The sequence below is a fragment of the Epithele typhae genome, assembly GCF_022376455.1.
Source record: "Epithele typhae strain CBS 203.58 chromosome Unknown BXZ73scaffold_61, whole genome shotgun sequence".
NCBI classification, from domain to species: Eukaryota; Fungi; Basidiomycota; class Agaricomycetes; order Polyporales; family Epitheliaceae; genus Epithele; species Epithele typhae.
Window position 1 is genome coordinate 62,086 of NW_025954252.1, and position 16,598 is coordinate 78,683.

At 59.0% G+C, this 16,598-nt stretch overlaps 7 protein-coding genes and 2 non-coding genes across 9 annotated transcripts; 5 read left to right on the plus strand and 4 right to left on the minus strand.

Moving 5' to 3' along the window:
• Positions 1-15: 15 nt before the first annotated feature.
• Positions 16-1,458, minus strand: BXZ73DRAFT_105115 (uncharacterized protein; the record flags this gene model as incomplete). Its single annotated transcript, XM_048016141.1, has 14 exons — positions 16-62; positions 115-177; positions 229-270; positions 321-419; positions 473-518; positions 576-661; positions 715-732; positions 806-836; positions 895-920; positions 977-1,073; positions 1,142-1,174; positions 1,230-1,249; positions 1,312-1,321; positions 1,384-1,458. 14 exons carry the CDS (start codon positions 1,456-1,458, stop codon positions 16-18), a joined length of 693 nt encoding a protein of 230 aa, XP_047874009.1.
• Positions 1,459-2,101: 643 nt separating this feature from the next.
• Positions 2,102-4,069, minus strand: BXZ73DRAFT_92155 (amino acid transporter; the record flags this gene model as incomplete). The annotated part of the gene is made up of 12 exons (XM_048026260.1): positions 2,102-2,155; positions 2,212-2,602; positions 2,656-2,816; positions 2,865-2,913; positions 2,970-2,995; positions 3,050-3,135; positions 3,159-3,330; positions 3,379-3,461; positions 3,520-3,627; positions 3,692-3,767; positions 3,842-3,983; positions 4,065-4,069. 12 exons carry the CDS (start codon positions 4,067-4,069, stop codon positions 2,102-2,104), a joined length of 1,353 nt encoding a protein of 450 aa, XP_047874010.1.
• Positions 4,070-4,348: 279 nt separating this feature from the next.
• Positions 4,349-4,430, plus strand: BXZ73DRAFT_t169. Its single transcript has one exon. It is a non-coding gene; the product is annotated as a tRNA-His (tRNA).
• An 875-nt stretch (positions 4,431-5,305) lies between these two features.
• Positions 5,306-6,149, plus strand: BXZ73DRAFT_52754 (uncharacterized protein; the record flags this gene model as incomplete). The annotated part of the gene is made up of 2 exons (XM_048020867.1): positions 5,306-5,936; positions 5,998-6,149. The coding sequence occupies 2 exons, from the start codon at positions 5,306-5,308 to the stop codon at positions 6,147-6,149; spliced, it is 783 nt and encodes a 260-aa protein (XP_047874011.1).
• Positions 6,150-7,246: 1,097 nt separating this feature from the next.
• BXZ73DRAFT_92156 (1,4-benzoquinone reductase) lies at positions 7,247-8,053 on the plus strand (the record flags this gene model as incomplete). The annotated part of the gene is made up of 4 exons (XM_048026261.1): positions 7,247-7,268; positions 7,324-7,604; positions 7,634-7,748; positions 7,926-8,053. The coding sequence occupies 4 exons, from the start codon at positions 7,247-7,249 to the stop codon at positions 8,051-8,053; spliced, it is 546 nt and encodes a 181-aa protein (XP_047874012.1).
• A 728-nt stretch (positions 8,054-8,781) lies between these two features.
• Positions 8,782-11,749, minus strand: BXZ73DRAFT_105118 (Golgi complex component 7-domain-containing protein; the record flags this gene model as incomplete). The annotated part of the gene is made up of 3 exons (XM_048016142.1): positions 8,782-9,644; positions 9,721-11,672; positions 11,733-11,749. 3 exons carry the CDS (start codon positions 11,747-11,749, stop codon positions 8,782-8,784), a joined length of 2,832 nt encoding a protein of 943 aa, XP_047874013.1.
• A 194-nt stretch (positions 11,750-11,943) lies between these two features.
• BXZ73DRAFT_105119 (translation initiation factor 3, RNA-binding subunit) lies at positions 11,944-13,140 on the plus strand (the record flags this gene model as incomplete). Its single annotated transcript, XM_048016143.1, has 7 exons — positions 11,944-11,957; positions 12,015-12,055; positions 12,110-12,198; positions 12,256-12,426; positions 12,477-12,627; positions 12,680-13,072; positions 13,121-13,140. The coding sequence occupies 7 exons, from the start codon at positions 11,944-11,946 to the stop codon at positions 13,138-13,140; spliced, it is 879 nt and encodes a 292-aa protein (XP_047874014.1).
• Positions 13,141-14,459: 1,319 nt separating this feature from the next.
• BXZ73DRAFT_t170 lies at positions 14,460-14,538 on the plus strand. Its single transcript has one exon. It is a non-coding gene; the product is annotated as a tRNA-Gln (tRNA).
• Positions 14,539-15,300: 762 nt separating this feature from the next.
• Positions 15,301-16,186, minus strand: BXZ73DRAFT_92159 (ubiquitin-related domain-containing protein; the record flags this gene model as incomplete). The annotated part of the gene is made up of 3 exons (XM_048026262.1): positions 15,301-15,494; positions 15,548-15,634; positions 15,772-16,186. The coding sequence occupies 3 exons, from the start codon at positions 16,184-16,186 to the stop codon at positions 15,301-15,303; spliced, it is 696 nt and encodes a 231-aa protein (XP_047874015.1).
• Positions 16,187-16,598: the final 412 nt, after the last annotated feature.

A 16,598-nucleotide genomic window follows, 5' to 3' on the forward strand; every position in this document is an offset into this window, starting at 1 on the left:
CAGAGTCGCGAACAGTCACTGGGCGGATGGGCTACCCAGCATAATCAAGTAGTGCAGTATGCCTGTTGCTGAAGATGAGATCAAGTGGCGCGTGGAACACATGTAGAAACGCACCGTCCAATATCAGCGTGTAGAGTAGGCCGGATGCATTCGCACGATTTCGCGTGCGTTTGAAGACTGTTGTAGGCATTATTAGGAGACATTGGTGGGCTTTGACTCTGTGCAAACCTGGAAAGTTGTAGTTCTTGTAAATAGTGAGAACGACGACGGCTACGAATGTCAGCGATGCACCGCAGGTAATCAAAAAAGATATCATCCACCTGTCTGGCCAACAAGGATGCTGGCGACGAGGGACCATCCCATTGTGTCCTGACTATAAGGTATGCACCCGATGAGATCGATCGTTGCCTGATCCGGGGCTGCGTGGTATTATGAAGCTCGTCATTGTCATCTACCAGGACGGGACGCTCACCGACAACATGACGTTGCAATTCCTGCAGGACAACTAAACCAACGACCTCCAAAGTACACATGTAAGCTTTCAATGCTCGCGAAAGAGACGGACTGTAACGCACGACCAGACAGAGTGTAAGGAATGACAAGAAGCCGACGACGAACAGGTTGAAGTCCCACAGTGCAAAGGTGCGGATCGCGAGGACGGCTAAAGGTCGACGTCGGGATCGCTATTCGACGTCGATTGGTTTGGGAACGAACCTTCGGACAAGAATGTGCCTATAGCGTAAAAATCTATAGGAACGAATATGTCAGCACGTCAGCACGAGTAGCAGAGTGGTACAAAGCGCACATAAGGAAGGAACGTAGTTGGACAAGCACGTCTGTGGCAGAAATGGGGTTGTAACTTCCCACTGATATGTGCAGTACGGGAATGCCTACTTCGGGAGTATGGGCACTGAAGAACACTGCCGTTGATCTTAATCAGCATCTAGCAGCGAAGGATTGACGACTAAAAACACACTGTTCGAGCTCATTGCAAAGTTGGCGATGGGGGAATAGCGATTCAGAAAGTATATGATCTTAGTTATACTCCATGCTGTCGGCCATACGAATCGGATCTGGTTTGGGTTGGGTTGTGCGCAATGCAGTTGAGGGTGGATATATGCGCGAAAAAATGATCACTCACCTCGTCTGACATTGTACTGATCACCTCTAGCGCCTGGAAGTCGAACTCTGTGAGCCGACATAGAAAGTGAGGCGAGATGACGACATACGAAAAAGGTCGCCGAGGCGACTGCCCGCACCAATCATTCAGAGTTCTCGTCAACAGGTGATCCCGTGTCAATCCACACTCACCACCCATCACCTGTGAACAGATGCAGTGAGTACGCGCAGTCCAGCTGCCATGGCCGAGAAACAAACGCTCACCTTGATCAACCACGACTGGAACGCGATCGCCGTCAGCTCCGCCGCGGGCGTGCCTACAACCGTGACGGCCGCCATCAGCTCTCTCCTGCGCGTCGAATGTACCGCCGCCCGGGGCCGTCCTTCATGCGGGGGGAACTTGAGGTCGGGGAACAGAGGAGAGGAGAGGCAACGTTGCGCGGCGCGGCGCGGCGCGGTTACATGGCTGAGGTTCAGGTGTCCAGGAGACTGGCGGACAGCTGCGACAGATCTCATGATCCCATTAATGGCACGCAGGGTCGTGAAGGGTCGTGAGCTGATCAGCCCGAGCTAGGCGCACGTGGACGATTAGACAAGAAAGGGATTAATTGCTTGTCAGGGGCGATGGTGGCACGCTGGGGCGGCCGTCTTTCTACAGTAGTACTTGCCACATTGACTCCGAGAGAAAGACAAGTGAAAGGTTTCCTATCACCCATAGAAGCCCATGGAAATGCTTTTTCTGACTGCCTTGGAGAAAAACCATGGCGGACCGGACCTGGTTGCGTGATTGACCAGGTTTAGCCTTAAAAGTAAGTACTGAGTGCAGGCTGGCAACAAGCACGGACTGTTCCAGCAATGCTCAGTAAGTAAGTACCAACACAATGGGCCTTGATAGTATCCTGATCCGCTCGTATTCAAGCATACGCATGTCCGGCATGAGTGTCAGTGAACGCACATAACCAGGTGCATTCGCGCTTAAGTCTTAGCATGTGAACGGTTTCCCCACTAGCCCTTCGCGATAAGCGTCGACGATGAGCTGCAAGTCCATCAAATCAGCGCGCGAGATCCTCACCGCCCCTACACCATACACACCTTAACGGACACATAGGTTCCCGCGACGCACATGAACGCCCCCGCGAGCACCGTCGCGCCCGCCAGCGCCGCCATCCCCCACCGTCTCTGCCACGCTGCCAATCCCCTCCCACGCGCACGCTTGCCGATGCCGTGGTACGCGTCGAAGAGCCAGAAGAACCCGGCGATGCCGTACGTGTACCAGGACGCGAAGAGGGACGCGGTGATGCCGACGAGGTCCGCGAAGATAGGCACGGCGGCGGCGAGCACGCACGCGCTCGCGCTGGCGGCGAGACAGAGCGCGAGCCAGGCAGCCCAGCCGCGCGCGGTGTGCGTGTGCAGGTGCGACGTGCCGCGGAAGAGGCGGACGAAGGCGAGCTTGGCGGCGGTGTGGGTATAGAGCGCGCCGGTGCTGTGGGCGCACGAGGTCAGGTAACGATTAGGGCTAGAGTGAAAAACGCATACATGAGGAAGTTGACGAGTCCGAATGCGAAGGTGATCTTGACCCAGATCGGAGACAGGGAGAAGAGCGCGGGAGACTCCACAGTGCTTCCGATATAGACGTATACCACGACGCTGAAGACGGCATAGAATGTCGTAGCGAACCCTTGGAGGACCCAGGCGGCCTGTATTCGAATGAGCACGGGTGAATAAGAGCAGTTGATTGCACCCACTTTCATGGCATCCTCGGGACGGCGCATCTCTGAGATGAGGATGAAGAACCTGTTCATGTTTCGGCATGTTAACTCGTCCGACGTTTCGGGGGTGTCTAGACTCACACAAAGTGACCTGCGTAAGCAAATACCTTGATATATCTCAGCTTCTTGCGAGTTCCGATTGCGTAAGAGAACAGACGTACCGGTCCTGTAATGGCTAGAAATGCTTGATAAAAGTTTGTTGGTACAGTTGCGACTACAGTGCGCCCAGGAATGGGATTGGTTCCGGCTCCAATCATGCCAGAATGCCACAGAGACCGATGAAGACCGCACTACATAACCCCAACCAGCTCAGCCGTTGTAGGGTGCGAGGTAAGGAGAGTAGAAAGACAGCGACTGTTACAATGACGAGGAAGATGGACGCGCACAGTGCGTTGTTTGTTAAGACTGTGAGTGCCTGTTGGCCTGTCAAGACCAGGGCCCCCTAAACGGTATGTCAGCATCATATGGGATATAGGAAGCGAAAACGTACGACCGCGAAGACCGCGAAGATGATGGATCCCAGGGAGAGGACCTCTCGGCCTATGGGCCCAAACATGATGTAACCCGCGTCTCCTAAAGTGGTATGACATCAGTTCTATGACATCTGCCAGGTCGGCCGTATAACGCCCACCCATATTGTGCACTTCAGGATGATTGAGCTTGAAATCGACCAACAGTTTAGCCGTGAACAGAGCGAAGACGCCGAGAAAAATCGTGAGAACTAGAGAAGGGACGATTCCTGAACACGCGGAAAGCATGTGAGATCGTTGTCCAAGCGCATTGGCGGGAGATAGTAACCGTACCCACGGCCGCCATGGCATTTGGGAGGGTGAGCATGCCGTTGCTCACAATCTCCGTTATCATAAGTGCGGCGACGAGCTGCAAAGTTTGTTTCGTCAGCAACGCACTCCTCAAGAATCGAACGACGCCGATGCCAACGAGTTCAATCTGACCTGCCAACTCAGAGTCTTGTACTTGATGTCGTGGCCATCTTCGTCGCCGAAGACGTCCGCGACGAGTCGTTTCGACTCCACAGAAATCGGTGTGTCGTCCGCAATTGCGGTGACTTGCGCCTCCTTCGAGTGCGATTTTTTGCTAACTGACATCGTGGACTGGAGTCAAGGTGGAAGAGTCGGGGTTGCGTTCTTATTGTATGCGGGGGCACGTTTGAAATACTCCATCGCTTGAGGCCTGAGAAGACAAACACATCAGCTGGGTCCCCCTTGAGATAGGCATTTGACGGGTACTAAAGGGATGCACCCACGCGACGTCCGATGATTGGGTATTGACATGGAAGACACCAGGCGGATGGGGTCGGGAAGGACGGCATCGAAAAGTCGACAATATGGAGGGCTCCTATGAGCTAGTTACACTTAGCGAGCATCACTCCATCGGAGTCTGTTTACGGTGGATCTTGTAACTTTTACTGGCCATATATTTAAATGAACCTCCTTCTTCCGGTCCCTATCGATTAGTGGTTAGATCATCACGTTGTGGCAACGCAATTCCGTGAAGACGCCGGCTCGAATCCGGCTAGGGACAGTATATTTATCGGGTGGTGCCTTTTTTTTTGATTGGATGGCTCTGTGAGCATTACGTGCGCATTGAATGCTATGGGCGCCATTAGGTGTTTTGTTTCCTACCCTCCCATGGGCTCAATACTATCCCAGCTTCCTAATCGCGTGTCTTGCCTAGAGGACTAGGCCTTAGGGAGTAGATAGGTCACATGAGCCTCGTGGGAATATGGAGATTCCACATGTCACATGCTAGATCGTGGGATGGGAAAGCGGAGCGCTCGCCGGAGGGTATCGTGCCGAAGCTAGGCACGACGCGATCGGAGGTCGCGTCCCGGACGGTCCGCTGAGCGCGAGGCCGAGGGCTGCAGCTCCGCGCCCTCTCCGCGCTGGGAGGGGGGGGGGCGGTGCGCGTGTCGCGGGGGGGGGGGCGGCCTCGACGCGCTGCGCGCGCCCTCACCGGCGTCCACGCTTAGTGCACCAGTTCGGCCGAGCGCTCGTGCCTCGCGCTCAGTCCGAACGACATTAATCGACCGAATGTTCGTGTCACGCGTCACGGAGGGGCGTGAACATTTGGTCCAAGTATTGCAAACGATTTCTTGTGCTCATTTGAAGATCGAAATTTTGGTCACGCCGAAAATCGATGAACTTTTGGTCGAAATGGGACAGTACGGGCTCCCCACACCTTCGACAATCGCTGAAAGACCCTTAGAGACAGCTTTGAGCGGAAGCTGTGCCTGGCGTTTCGTCTCGATTCAGGCTGAACAGTGATCTCATATCCCATGCAAGCTGAGTTTGAACCGGTCTCCGAGCGATTCAAGTACAACATAGACTCGATCTCTCCTTCAAACGGCCCTGCTCCCGCCCCCTCGTACTACCCCGTCTGCCTCATCTCAGTCACAGATGTATCGCTGGAACGGCCTACCGGTAGATCGTCACGCCGAGGCGGTCGCGCAAACGTTCGGGCGCCCGCCGGTATACGACGGCATCTTCTCTTGCTGCACCACCCTCTCGCTCGTTCGCCTCAGCGCAACCAGCTGCGAGATCCGCGCCGCAGTGGTCGAGCACCGCCAACGTGCGTTCAATGTCGACAAGCGCCTCCGCCGCTTCTTCGCGGACCCGCGCGCCTTCCGCGCGCTCATGGCGCGCACTGGGATGCTCGTCTCCGGCTCCTTCGCGCTTCAACTCTTCGACCGGACGATATACCCCTCCGCAGACCTAGACTGCTATGTGTACGCCGACGGGAAAGTGGTCGACATCGCCGCGCACCTCGTCCGCGAGGGGTACACGTACTGCCCCACCGAAGGGCAAGCACCAGACTTCGCGACCGACGCCGGCCACTTCCGCAACGGGTGGCCGACAGCAGACACCCGGCTCGCCACGGACGAAAAGCACTACGGGATGCGGCACGTTGGCGTCGTGTTCCGGTTCAAACGCGCGAAGACGGCGCGGGCCTCCACGGACGACGCGCGCGAGGTGCAGCTCGTGGTCGCAACCAAGACCCCGATGGCCACGATCCTGTCCTTCCACTCCAGTACGTCCCTCCCCGCGCCCGCGTATCTAGCACGCCCGCTGATCACGCCCTCTCCGCACAGCGTGCGTGATGAACGTGGTCTCGCACGCGGCCGCGTACGCGCTCTACCCGCGCGCGACGTTCGTCGAGCGGCACGCGCTCGACCTCAGCGACAACATGCGGTACGCGACCGTCCGCGCGCTCGCCAAGTACGCCGGGCGCGGCTGGCGTTGATCGAGGGCTTCCCCCCTCCTCCACACGCTCACCGCGCCGAGCGCGCCGGGTTCAGCCGCACGTACGCGCTCGGCCGGACGCGATGGGCCGCGGACGGGGCGGCGTGGGTGGTCCCGTTCGCGCCGTGCGACTCGGCGGGGAGCGGTGGGACGCGGCGCGGGGTGCGGGTGGGAGCTCGAGACGGACGAAGGGAGGTTCGTGTGCCGCTTCGAGGTGCTGGAGTCGCAGGTGCTGGAGCGCAGGTACACCGTGCCGGAGAGGAACGAGGACGGGATAAGGCGGCGGTTGGACGAGGTCAAGGCGGTTGTGATGCGGTGGAAGGAGGCTGGCAAGATGCCGTCTGTCGCGTGCGTATGAACCTATGTTTTCGCCCATCCGAACGCTGACAAGGAAGACAGGCGCGGGTGGGACGACAGCTGGATGTCGATTCTGCGCCAGAAGGAGGGGCCATCGCAGATTGAGCGCGCAGCGGAGCTGCTTGCTTCGTCCTATGGTGCTCATGTTTTACTGAGTTAGAATCGAAGGCACATCTGGTGGGCTTGCCACCTGCCTCTGAGAGCTCCACTTGGCGATGAAGGAGCTTGCTCCTGAGATCTGAGATGTCGCACTTACAAAGGTAGAGGTTGCGAAAAGATGTCTGGAAAAGGAACCTGGTGCTGCTACGCAGGCGTCTATCTTATCTCCATGACGTACGCAGGGCACGCGCGCGGGCCTGTCAAATTGGTGGCAGCGCCTGGCCTCTGATCCTCCTCTTCGTCGATCTCTTCGTCCAGTCCCGCGCGCGACACGCCGGCCGGTCGCCGTGATGCGCCCGCCGTGGGAGCGGGAGGGCAGAAGACGGCTAGCTGCGCGGGGAGCGGCGAGGAAGCGTCCGCTCGGGGGCAGAACGTCTCACGGAAGAGTTGAGCCAGACGCGCGATGGACGACGTATAAATCCCTATAGAGGTCCCTCCCTGTCAGACCCTCAGCATCATATGTGCTTCCCTGGTCGCAGACTTAAGCCAACCACATCGACGAGCCCGCCCCCAAACCCGCCCCGCTTCCTCCACCGCCCCCGCACCCACCATGTCCCCCAAGTCGCCATCATCATCTACTCCATGTACGGCCACACCGCCAAGAGTGCGTTCCTCCTCGTCCTCATCATCTCTAACCCAAATCCTGATGCAATCTGCAGTGGCCGAGAGCGTCAAGAAGGGCGTTGAGACCGGCGGAGGCTCCGCCACCATCTACCAAATCCCCGAGACCCTCCCGGAGGACGTGCTCACAAAGATGCACGCGCCCCCCAAGTCTGCGTACCCGGTCATCACCCCCGCCGAGCTCGCCGCGTTCGACGCCTTCATCTTCGGCGTCCCCACCCGCTACGGCAACTTCCCCGCCCAGTGGAAGGCCTTCTGGGACGCCACCGGCCAGCTGTGGATGACCGGCGCGCTCATGGGCAAGTACGCGTCCGTGTTCGTGAGCACCTCGGCCTCGGCGGCGGCCAGGAGAGCACCGTCATCGCGCACATGTCCACCCTCGCCCACCACGGCATCATCTTCGTCCCCCTCGGCTACGGCAAGGCCTTCGCCCAGCTGACCAACCTCGAGGAGGTCCACGGCGGTACGTCCCGTCGCCCCTTTCTCGCCGCGCGGGCCGCATCTGCCGCCGGCGCCGCCCTCCCTCCCAGCCACGCGCGTACGGAGGCCGTGTGTGTCTGCTGCACGGCAGGCCAACGGTCTCCGTGCGGTGCCGGTCCTTTCAGTCTTCGAGCGCGACACTGACGGAGTGGCGATTTAGGTTCCCCATGGGGCGCGGGCACCTTCTCGGCCGGGGACGGCTCGCGCCAGCCCACTGCTCTGGAGATGGAGATCGCGGAGATCCAGGGCAAGCACTTCTGGGAGACCGTCAGCAAAGTCAAGTTCTAAACGGCGACAGAAGCACTGGGGATGGCTTCTGCACGCTGTGTCGTCGTCCGCGTAGAGAATACAGTCTTGTACACTAGTCTGAATGCATATTACCGGTAAAACCTCACTTGTTACTCGTGATCCGAGTACGATGAGAAAGACATCGCGTTCATCTGTTCCCTCTGGTCGCTCTCGTTGATGGTATCTCGGGACCGACTGTCATTTTCCTGGCTTCGCAATTCGTTCTCACTCGCGCCCCAGGCGCGTCTCCCTTCGGAACCGTGCGGCCGGAGCGCTTCTAGCAGCAAGCTTCAGTACTCAGTACTCAGTTTTCTCCCACTCACATATGCATCTCTTCCTCTACTAGACATTCTCATCCACCGAGTAACGACACATACTCGGAAGTGGAAGCTGTTTCCTGGCGCTCGAACTCGGTGAAGCCGTAATTTACATAAATGGACCCCACCGCTCAGCGACGAGGTATGTGACCTTGTGAGTTCGGTCGCTCGTACTTACGTGCACGTTGCGGCCTGCATGAGATTGCAGCCCTCGCATATGGACTGATATCGCGCTTCGACCGGCATCGGCAAGGCCACAAAAGTCGAGGCTTCCGCTGCATCACACCACTGCGTGTAACGACACGTACGGCGATCAACACAAGAACAAGGGTCTTTCGCACCGGAATCCACGCATCCCACACTCGCGTCGCCCGTCGGCGTCCGTCCTCCACCCTCCATGTCCACGGAGCCTCACGCCCACCCACGAAGCTTCGCGACCGCCGCCAGCACCGCCGCGTCCAGCTCCAACTCCGCCGCGTCCTTCGCCTCCCCGTGCCCGTTCCCGTTCCCGTCCAGCGCCTCCGCTTCGCCCCCCTCGCCCACCCCCTTTGGCCTGGCCCTATCTTCCCGCACGCGCCTGCGCCCCTCGACGTCGTCGAGCGCGGCGGCGGCGCGCCACCGCTCGAGCGCGGGCGCGTCGACGTTGAGCGCGGCGACGATGTTCGCGAGGTAGCCGAGGTCGCTCGCGAGCTGCGCCGCGCCCGCGGGCGAGAGGCGCGCGATCCGCGGGAGGACGGCGTCGGTGAGGTGCGTCGTAAGCGCGCGCCCGAGCGCGGCGAGCCACGCGGCCGCGACCGCCTCCGGGGGCAGCGGCGCGGGCGCGAGCGCGAGCGCGGGGGACGCCGGCGCGTGCGCGAGCGCGAGGGACGGGGCGCGCCGCGTGTGCGTGATGCCGCCGGCTGCGGCGTGGGCGTCGGTCGGCGCGGGGGGCGCGGGCTCGGAGAGCGCGCGGAGGGTGTCGGGCGAGAGGAAGGGGAGGGTGTTGAGCGAGAAGGCGAGCGCGTCGTCGTCGGCGTAGACCTCGAAGAGGCGCGGGAGGTTGAGGAGGCCTTCGGTGACGTGCTGCATCGTGCTGCTCGGGGAGAGCGAGAAGGTGGGCACGGAGACCTCGGAGAGCGCGTTGCCGCCGCCAGTGCCTTGCACGCGTCGGGTCTGCGGGTCGGGCGGAGCGGCCCACAGGGAGGAGGAAGCGTAGGTGGAAAGGTACTTGTACAGCGGGGAGAGGATCGTGTCTTGGAGGGCTTGCTGGGTCGTCCGTGCGAGTTCAGAGATCGCTGTACGGGCATTGACGAGTAGGGTGTAGGCGGGCAGCGATGAAGTGAGGAACGGCGAATGGGATGTGGGGGGAACGTCCCGGTGTCGGGGGAGTAGGAGTCAGGAAGGTGCTGCCTGGGGTTGCACTCTGTGGAGGAGGCGCCTCCGGATCGACCTTATTGAGCAGCTCCTGCAGCTCCGCCGAGTTCAAATTGGACTGCATGAGTAGCTGGAGCTTGCCGCGGCTTGCGCCAGACATGAAGATCGCCGCTGGGTCATTACGTGACTGGCGCATCGACGCGGAAACCTGGACCAAGCTCGCACGAAGCTTTGATTCGAACATGACCATGCGGTCGAGCAGTGTGCGGACGGCCTCGAGGAAATGGAGGAGTGCTTGGATGTCTACCCAATCATCCGCAGTGTAATCCAGGTCGGAGAGGTCTTCCCCAGAGGCAGATGCCGTCATTGAGGAACCGCCTTGACCACTTCGACGCGCGGAGATCTCCGAAGTTGAAGCCTCAGCGAAGGCAGAGAACAGGCGATCGACAGACTGAACAAGGCCAAGGACGCCGTATCCGTGCGTGAAAGCCGTACACCGTGCAATGGCATCCTCTGCGATACCGAAAACATCCACAGCGCGCTCTCGAAGCACGCGTGCATGGTCGATACGTCCTTTCGACTCGGCAGCCAATACCGTCTTCAGCGCATCCTCGACAAAACGGGTCTCCAGCGCCGCGTACTCCACTTGAAAGTCGACGAAGGGTTCGAAGAGTTCGGTGTCCCAGCCGAGAGTTGGAGGGATCAGGACGCCTGTGCCGCTGATAGACGGGCGATTCCGTCGTGACATGGACAACGACATCCGGTTTGTTGAACGGCGGCGAGAGTGTGCAGAGGGTCGCTGGTCTTCGGAGGTGATGGGTGCAGCATAGCTGACCTTCTCCATGATCTTGTCAGTGGTAACAGCGAAGTCTTCGGTCGCCCGATACGTCGAAATGAGCTGGAGGAGAGCCTGGGCACCGTAATGCGTCGAGAGCGCTTCCAGACGCTGGGAGAACGACGGTTGCAAGGCAGAAAGGGTGGATGTGATGAGGGCAGAGAGCGTAGGTCGGGGATCGGGGAAGATGGCAGGCACAGAGGTTCTCTCCGTCTGCAGGATGGCTACAAAGGAATCATAGAAGGTGGTAAGGAAGGCGGAGAATGCCAGGGATGATTGGTCGATGGGGGAGGTGGTTTCACAGTCACGGAGTCTCGCGAGCTGCCACTCTTCTACCAGAGGACCGCGACGCGAGCCATAGTAGTAGTTGCGGAACTCGGACTCGCGTTGGATGTTGGAGAAGATGGAGAAGTAGTTTCGACACACAGCAACGTCTTGCGAGTTGACTGCGGCGACAAGTGCGGAGCTGAGGGACGCTTCGAGCTGATTTTGCAGACTGACCATGAGGGTGCGACGGCTGTCGTACTCCGGTGTGTTTTCGAAGACAACCATACTCTTCGACGCCTCCGAAAGCCGTTCCGCGGCTTTCTCGTAGTTCTTCTCCCCAAGCAAAGACGTCACGTCGCTCTCCAGCGTACTCCAACTCTCCGCCTCCCGCAAAACCTCCCGAGTTGCTTCCACGTTGCGTTTAATGGTGTCGAGGTGATGCAGATTCTCCAGTGCGGCATCCGTTTCTGCACCCATGGACGGGCTGGACTTGGCCTCGACATTGTGGAGGATGGTCTGGAGGGAGAGCGCGCTCTCGCGCATGAAATGAAGGTCGTACGTGAGCCTTGACGCGCCGCGGGAAATGTCCTCGATGAGTCGGTCGACGTGGGCGGAGGTGTCTTCCGAGGCGATTTCAAGGGTCCCCACCAAATGGGAGACGCGTCGGTCCAGTTCCGTTAGCGCAGCAGAGCGTTCCGCGTCACTAGGCTCTTCATATATGTCAAGAACAGTGTTGATCCACGAAACCACATCTTCATGTTCTTCTAGGCCACTGAGGAGCTCTGAAGACGATGCAAGAGTGGGAGAGGCATCGCTGACTTCGAGGTTCGCGGGAGGCCGGTGTTTCCTGGAGGGAGACGATCAGGAAATCAATAACGAAGCATCGTGATAACAACCTTTTTCTCACTGTGCGCCCGTGTCCATCCACAAGATGTGTGAAGAGAGGTGTGGTGTCAGAGAGGATGATGGGAGTGAGTGTATCGGACAAGGCTGCCAGCTCCGGCCCGCCTGTGACAGCCTGGTGCAAGTCACGCTGAAGTGACTCGCTAAGATTTTGGGGACTATGAGGTTTACTGAGCCAACCAATCCTTCCTCTTCCTCCACCTTCCCCATCTATCATGGCCAGTGCCACGTACGCCATCTCATTTGCTCTCACTGCAGGTCTGGCGCATAGTTGATCCGCTCACAGTGCCCCCAAAACGTCCTGGGCGGACGATGTCGATGAACTTGGTGAGCTCATTCTAGATCGTGAATTCATCCATGGTTTAACACACCTACGTGTAGAGCAACCTAAAGTCGAGGACTTTGTGGATGAGAATGGTGTTCGCACAACAATTGAGTATGTCATCAATGATGAGGGCAAGAAGGTGAAGGTGAGTATAGAGTCCTTCAAACTCAACGTGCATTGAGCAAGAACATGCGCAATCCAGGTCACCCGTAAAACCAAGCGCGTCTTGCAGAAGGCTGTGGTGGATCACTCGGTTGCTGAGCGGAAGATGTGGTCGAAGTTTGGGCAGGAGAAGGGGAACAAACCTGGTCCTGATCGGGCTACCACTACCGTTGGCGAGGAGCTTTTGCTCAAGCTGAGTCCAGGGAACAAGGTGCGTAGTCCGAATTTCTCCGTGGCCCCATTCCCTCAGCACTCGAATAGGCTGCAGCGCAAGAACAGACCCCGGAGCAGACGGTGAAAGCGACCTTGGCGAAGAGTGGTGCCGGGAAGGTCGTGTGTAGGTTGTGTAAGGGCGATCACTTTACGGCGAAGTGTCCCTACAAGGATTCGCTTCCTGGTCTGGAGGGCACCGGTGAGTATACGCTCGATCCTTCCTACATGTGACATTTTTGAGCTAGCTTCAGAGACCCCACCATTTGGACTGGACGAGAACGCACCCCCAGCCGAATCCGCGGCCGCCCCTGCTGCTTCGACTGGTGGCAAATATGTCCCCCCGTCCATGCGCGGAGGTGTCCGTGGCCCGGGAGAATCTATGGGACGCCCAGGTGGAAACCGCGACGATCTACCTACGCTTCGCGTCACCAACATCTCTGAGGACACCCAAGAGAACGACCTTCGCGATCTCTTTGGGACCTTCGGGCGCGTGGCTCGTGTCTACGTTGGTCGTGACCGCGAGACAGGAGCGGGCAAAGGCTTCGCGTTCGTCAGCTTCGAGGAGAAGGCCGTCGCTCAGCGCGCGATGGAGAAGCTGCACGGCCGCGGCTACGATAACCTCATCTTGAACATCCAGTGGTCACGTAAGTGCATTCCTTGAAGCTGCAGCATGTCACTCATTATTTCATCAGAACCGAGAGAGCAGCGGTGATGCTTCGTTTTACGTGTCGACAGGCTCTTGTATGCTGTATCAATACGTCTCGCGGTCGTGTGTACGTTGACTTGGACTATCTGCTCTGCGATCAACCCGCTTCGTTTCAATCGCGAAAGGACTGACGCCACCAAACCGAGAGAGCTGGTGCTCAAGAAGAATCAGGCCGATTGTGCATTATCTGCTCATCGCATGGCTTAGGCGTATGCGGGATCTCTTGACAAAGTTTAGTGATTAGTCAAGCGCTCTGTGCCAATTGGAAGGAGCCTCCGACCGCAGAGGTTGTGCGAGCATCCACAACCTCCGCACAGGCTGTGAGTAGGATGCTTAGACGGTACTTGATCCCCATTAGCTCAGCCAGCCGAGGCTTCGCAATATGGCGTACCTCCTGAGTGGAGTCATAAGTCGATCGTGACTACGAGATTGCAATTTCTGAGGTGAGCTCGTACCGAATTCTTGTTGAACGTTGGTTCTGACGGTGCCTCCAGGCGCCCTTTTGGTAGAACTATCTGCCGTGATTTCCAGTCATTGAAACGAAGTTAGTCTCGATTCTCCTCTGCCGATCTATGCATGTATCGACTGAGATCGCTGCGGTAATCGGTGCACCGTCCTCAGACCGACAAGCCACGATCGCAGGATAGGGGTTCCCGTCCTCGCGCGTACACGTCCGGGCATTCAATGTGGTCCTGTTCGGTGAGTGTCTAGTTCCGCTGATTGGCTGACTCGCAAGCCGGCTCTGTACAATAGCATTGCGTGGTTGCTAATCCAGTTCTAGACGTGCGGACAGGTTTCTTTTTATCTACTGTACCACCACCATCCTTATGGGCGGGGTGGGGTGGACACACACGCGTATTTGGGGGAGTTGACGTTCATGGTGAACCAGGACTGTTCGGCAGGATCGGACGCGTCACTACCGAGACACACACCAGGCCGTGTGGGACGCGGAGATGCTGTACTCACACCGGCGCGGCGGCCATCGTCGCGCTCCCCTATACGGTCTCCAACGCTCTAGCGGAGGAAGCTGCACCCGACAGGGAACTACCGGCCCAACCGCAACCCCTTTCGATGTCCAGAGAAGGCGGAAGTCGATGGAGACGGACTCGGGGCTCCAGCGGGTAGGAGGGCGGCTCCGAGCTGGGTTTGGCGGTTCTATACTAATGCAATAGTAACCCGGCTCCTTGTGTACGGGTTGGTCTGGCGGCCTGCCCGCGAGTCTCCCTTGAAAATTTGTCCTATTCCGGTGCTCAAAATGCGTTGAGTTTGAGATCTGGCAACATTGGACGTTGTGATCATTATAATCAAATAAACATTCACTACATGGCGCTATAGTGTAGTGGTTATCACTTGGGATTCTGAACATATCTTCCCAAAACCCAGGTTCGAGCCCTGGTAGCGCCTTAAATTAGTTGTGCGGCATAATTTTGGCGCAATGTACGCCGGGCTTGCCACACGCCCACAACCTTTCCACACAATCACTAACGATGTGCGACGAGTGCGATGAATTATGGTACAGTTGCGAGGTAGATGCGTGAAAAGCTTGCAAGTGTGACGGGAGCTGAAGTCGGCGCCCAACAAAGTGCAATAAAGCGCAAGAGCAGGTCATGGGCAATGAGCGATAAGTGCATGAGTAAGGCGGGCGACATAAGGTTGTGCAGCACGACCCAAGACTGGGAGGGTTAAGAGACGACGGGCGTGCATGGAAGGAGCTTCACGGGCGCAGGCGTGCCATGTGTAGGCGCTCGCGCGGCGGCGCTGCGGAAGCAACGCGACCGAGGAAGGAGGGAATGCATGGATTAGGTCGGCGGGCGGGAGTGAGCACTGTGCGCCGTCGTGCGGGATGAAGCCGTAGGGTATAGTGTACACGGTAGACGTCAGGGGACGGTGGGGACGGGTAGGAGGGGGCGGGGCGGTCTGGACACGCCGCGACGCCCGCCCGCGAGGGGAAGAGAGCCCGGCGGCGGCGGTCGGTGAGAGAAGCGAGTCGGCGGCAGATTTGCGGAAGACGCAGAGAAGGGCACCGCGGGGCGAAAGGGGCAGCAAGTCCTCAGGCAATGGAGAGAAGGACGTGCGTCTGCGTGGTCGCGTGCGCGAGGTGAGTGACGGTGGTCCGGGGGCGCGGGCCATTGAAACGCAGTTGTGCGCTCACCTCAGTGTGGCATCTCAGCAGATGACGCAGGCACAGCAGCCTCCTGCGTGTTCCTCCGCGGGCTCGCCGGGGGTGCCCGAGGACGCCTGCCCGGCTCGTCTCTTCTTCTTCGGAGCCTCTTCCGAGGGCGGAGCGTATGCGCGGATCGAGAGGTGGACGATGGTGGACGCCTGGGTCGCCGATGGAAGTTGTGTTGGGAACGACAACTCTGCGAATCCGCGTGAGAGATGCACAAAACCTGGTATATGCGCGCGTGCTCACTGTCTAGCGAGTCCTCGTCTTGGAGAATCTTCCCGAGGTACAGTATCCGGAGGTATGACGGAGCAGGCGGGCGTTCATCCTGCCAATCTGTAACAACATCGCGTAAGTCTCTGTCTCAAGTTTGTCTCGGATGGAATTTTGTCTCAGGCGGGAGAGTCATTGGAGCCGTCTGGAGCCGCGGTGACTGCGCTACAGGAGAGGGCAGGGAAGGGCGGAGCGCTCACCGTTGGGCCATGCATTCCATACGAGCTCCTTGACCCTCCCTACTGTGGTCCCCGGCTCGAAAGACATCGTTCGTCTCCGCCCCGAGACGAGGAGGAAGGTGATGGACACCTGAGGCATCTGTGGGATAGAGTCCTCGGTGACGGGTTGGGGCTCTTCCTCCATGTCTCCGTCGATATCTCCGGTGAAGTCGGGGCGAGGGGTGTTTGCACCGGTGCCGCCGGTGAAGTCGACGCGGGTGTAGGAGGTGCGGGCGGAAGGGCAGAGGGGAGAGAAGGGATCGATGCGGGCGTGGAGCGCGTGCTCTAGCGTCGCCGGAGACGGGACGTGGGGGTGAGGTGGCTGGAGCGGGTCAGGGTTTGGGGTGGCAGGGGCAGGGGGATTTCTTGTCGGGGATGGTGGCCGCGGGTCGCTCATGGAGGCGAGGGCGGCGTGGGTGACGGGGAAGGGGCGTGAAGGGCGCAAGGGGCGGTATATATGGACGGAGGAGTAAACGAGAACGTGGGAGGTTCGGGTGGATGGGTGGGCGCGCGCCGATCAGTGAGAAGAGAGGTTGAGAGTGGGAGAAGGCGGCGAAGGCACGGCGGGCGGGCTGGATGGGCCGCGGGTCAGATGGGCGGGGAGTGGGGAAGAGGCGGAGAGCGAGAGCTGGCTGGACAGAGCGGGGAATCTGGGATGTCGATGGGTGTTCGTGTGACCTGGCTGGCGCGCGTCGGCAATTTAGCCGGGGCAGTACGCGATGACGATGGCGGGGACGACGGAGAGGGAGGACTCGGAGTCGGGCGAGGCGCAGGCGGGAGGGCGGCTTATAAGTAAACCGGGACGGGCG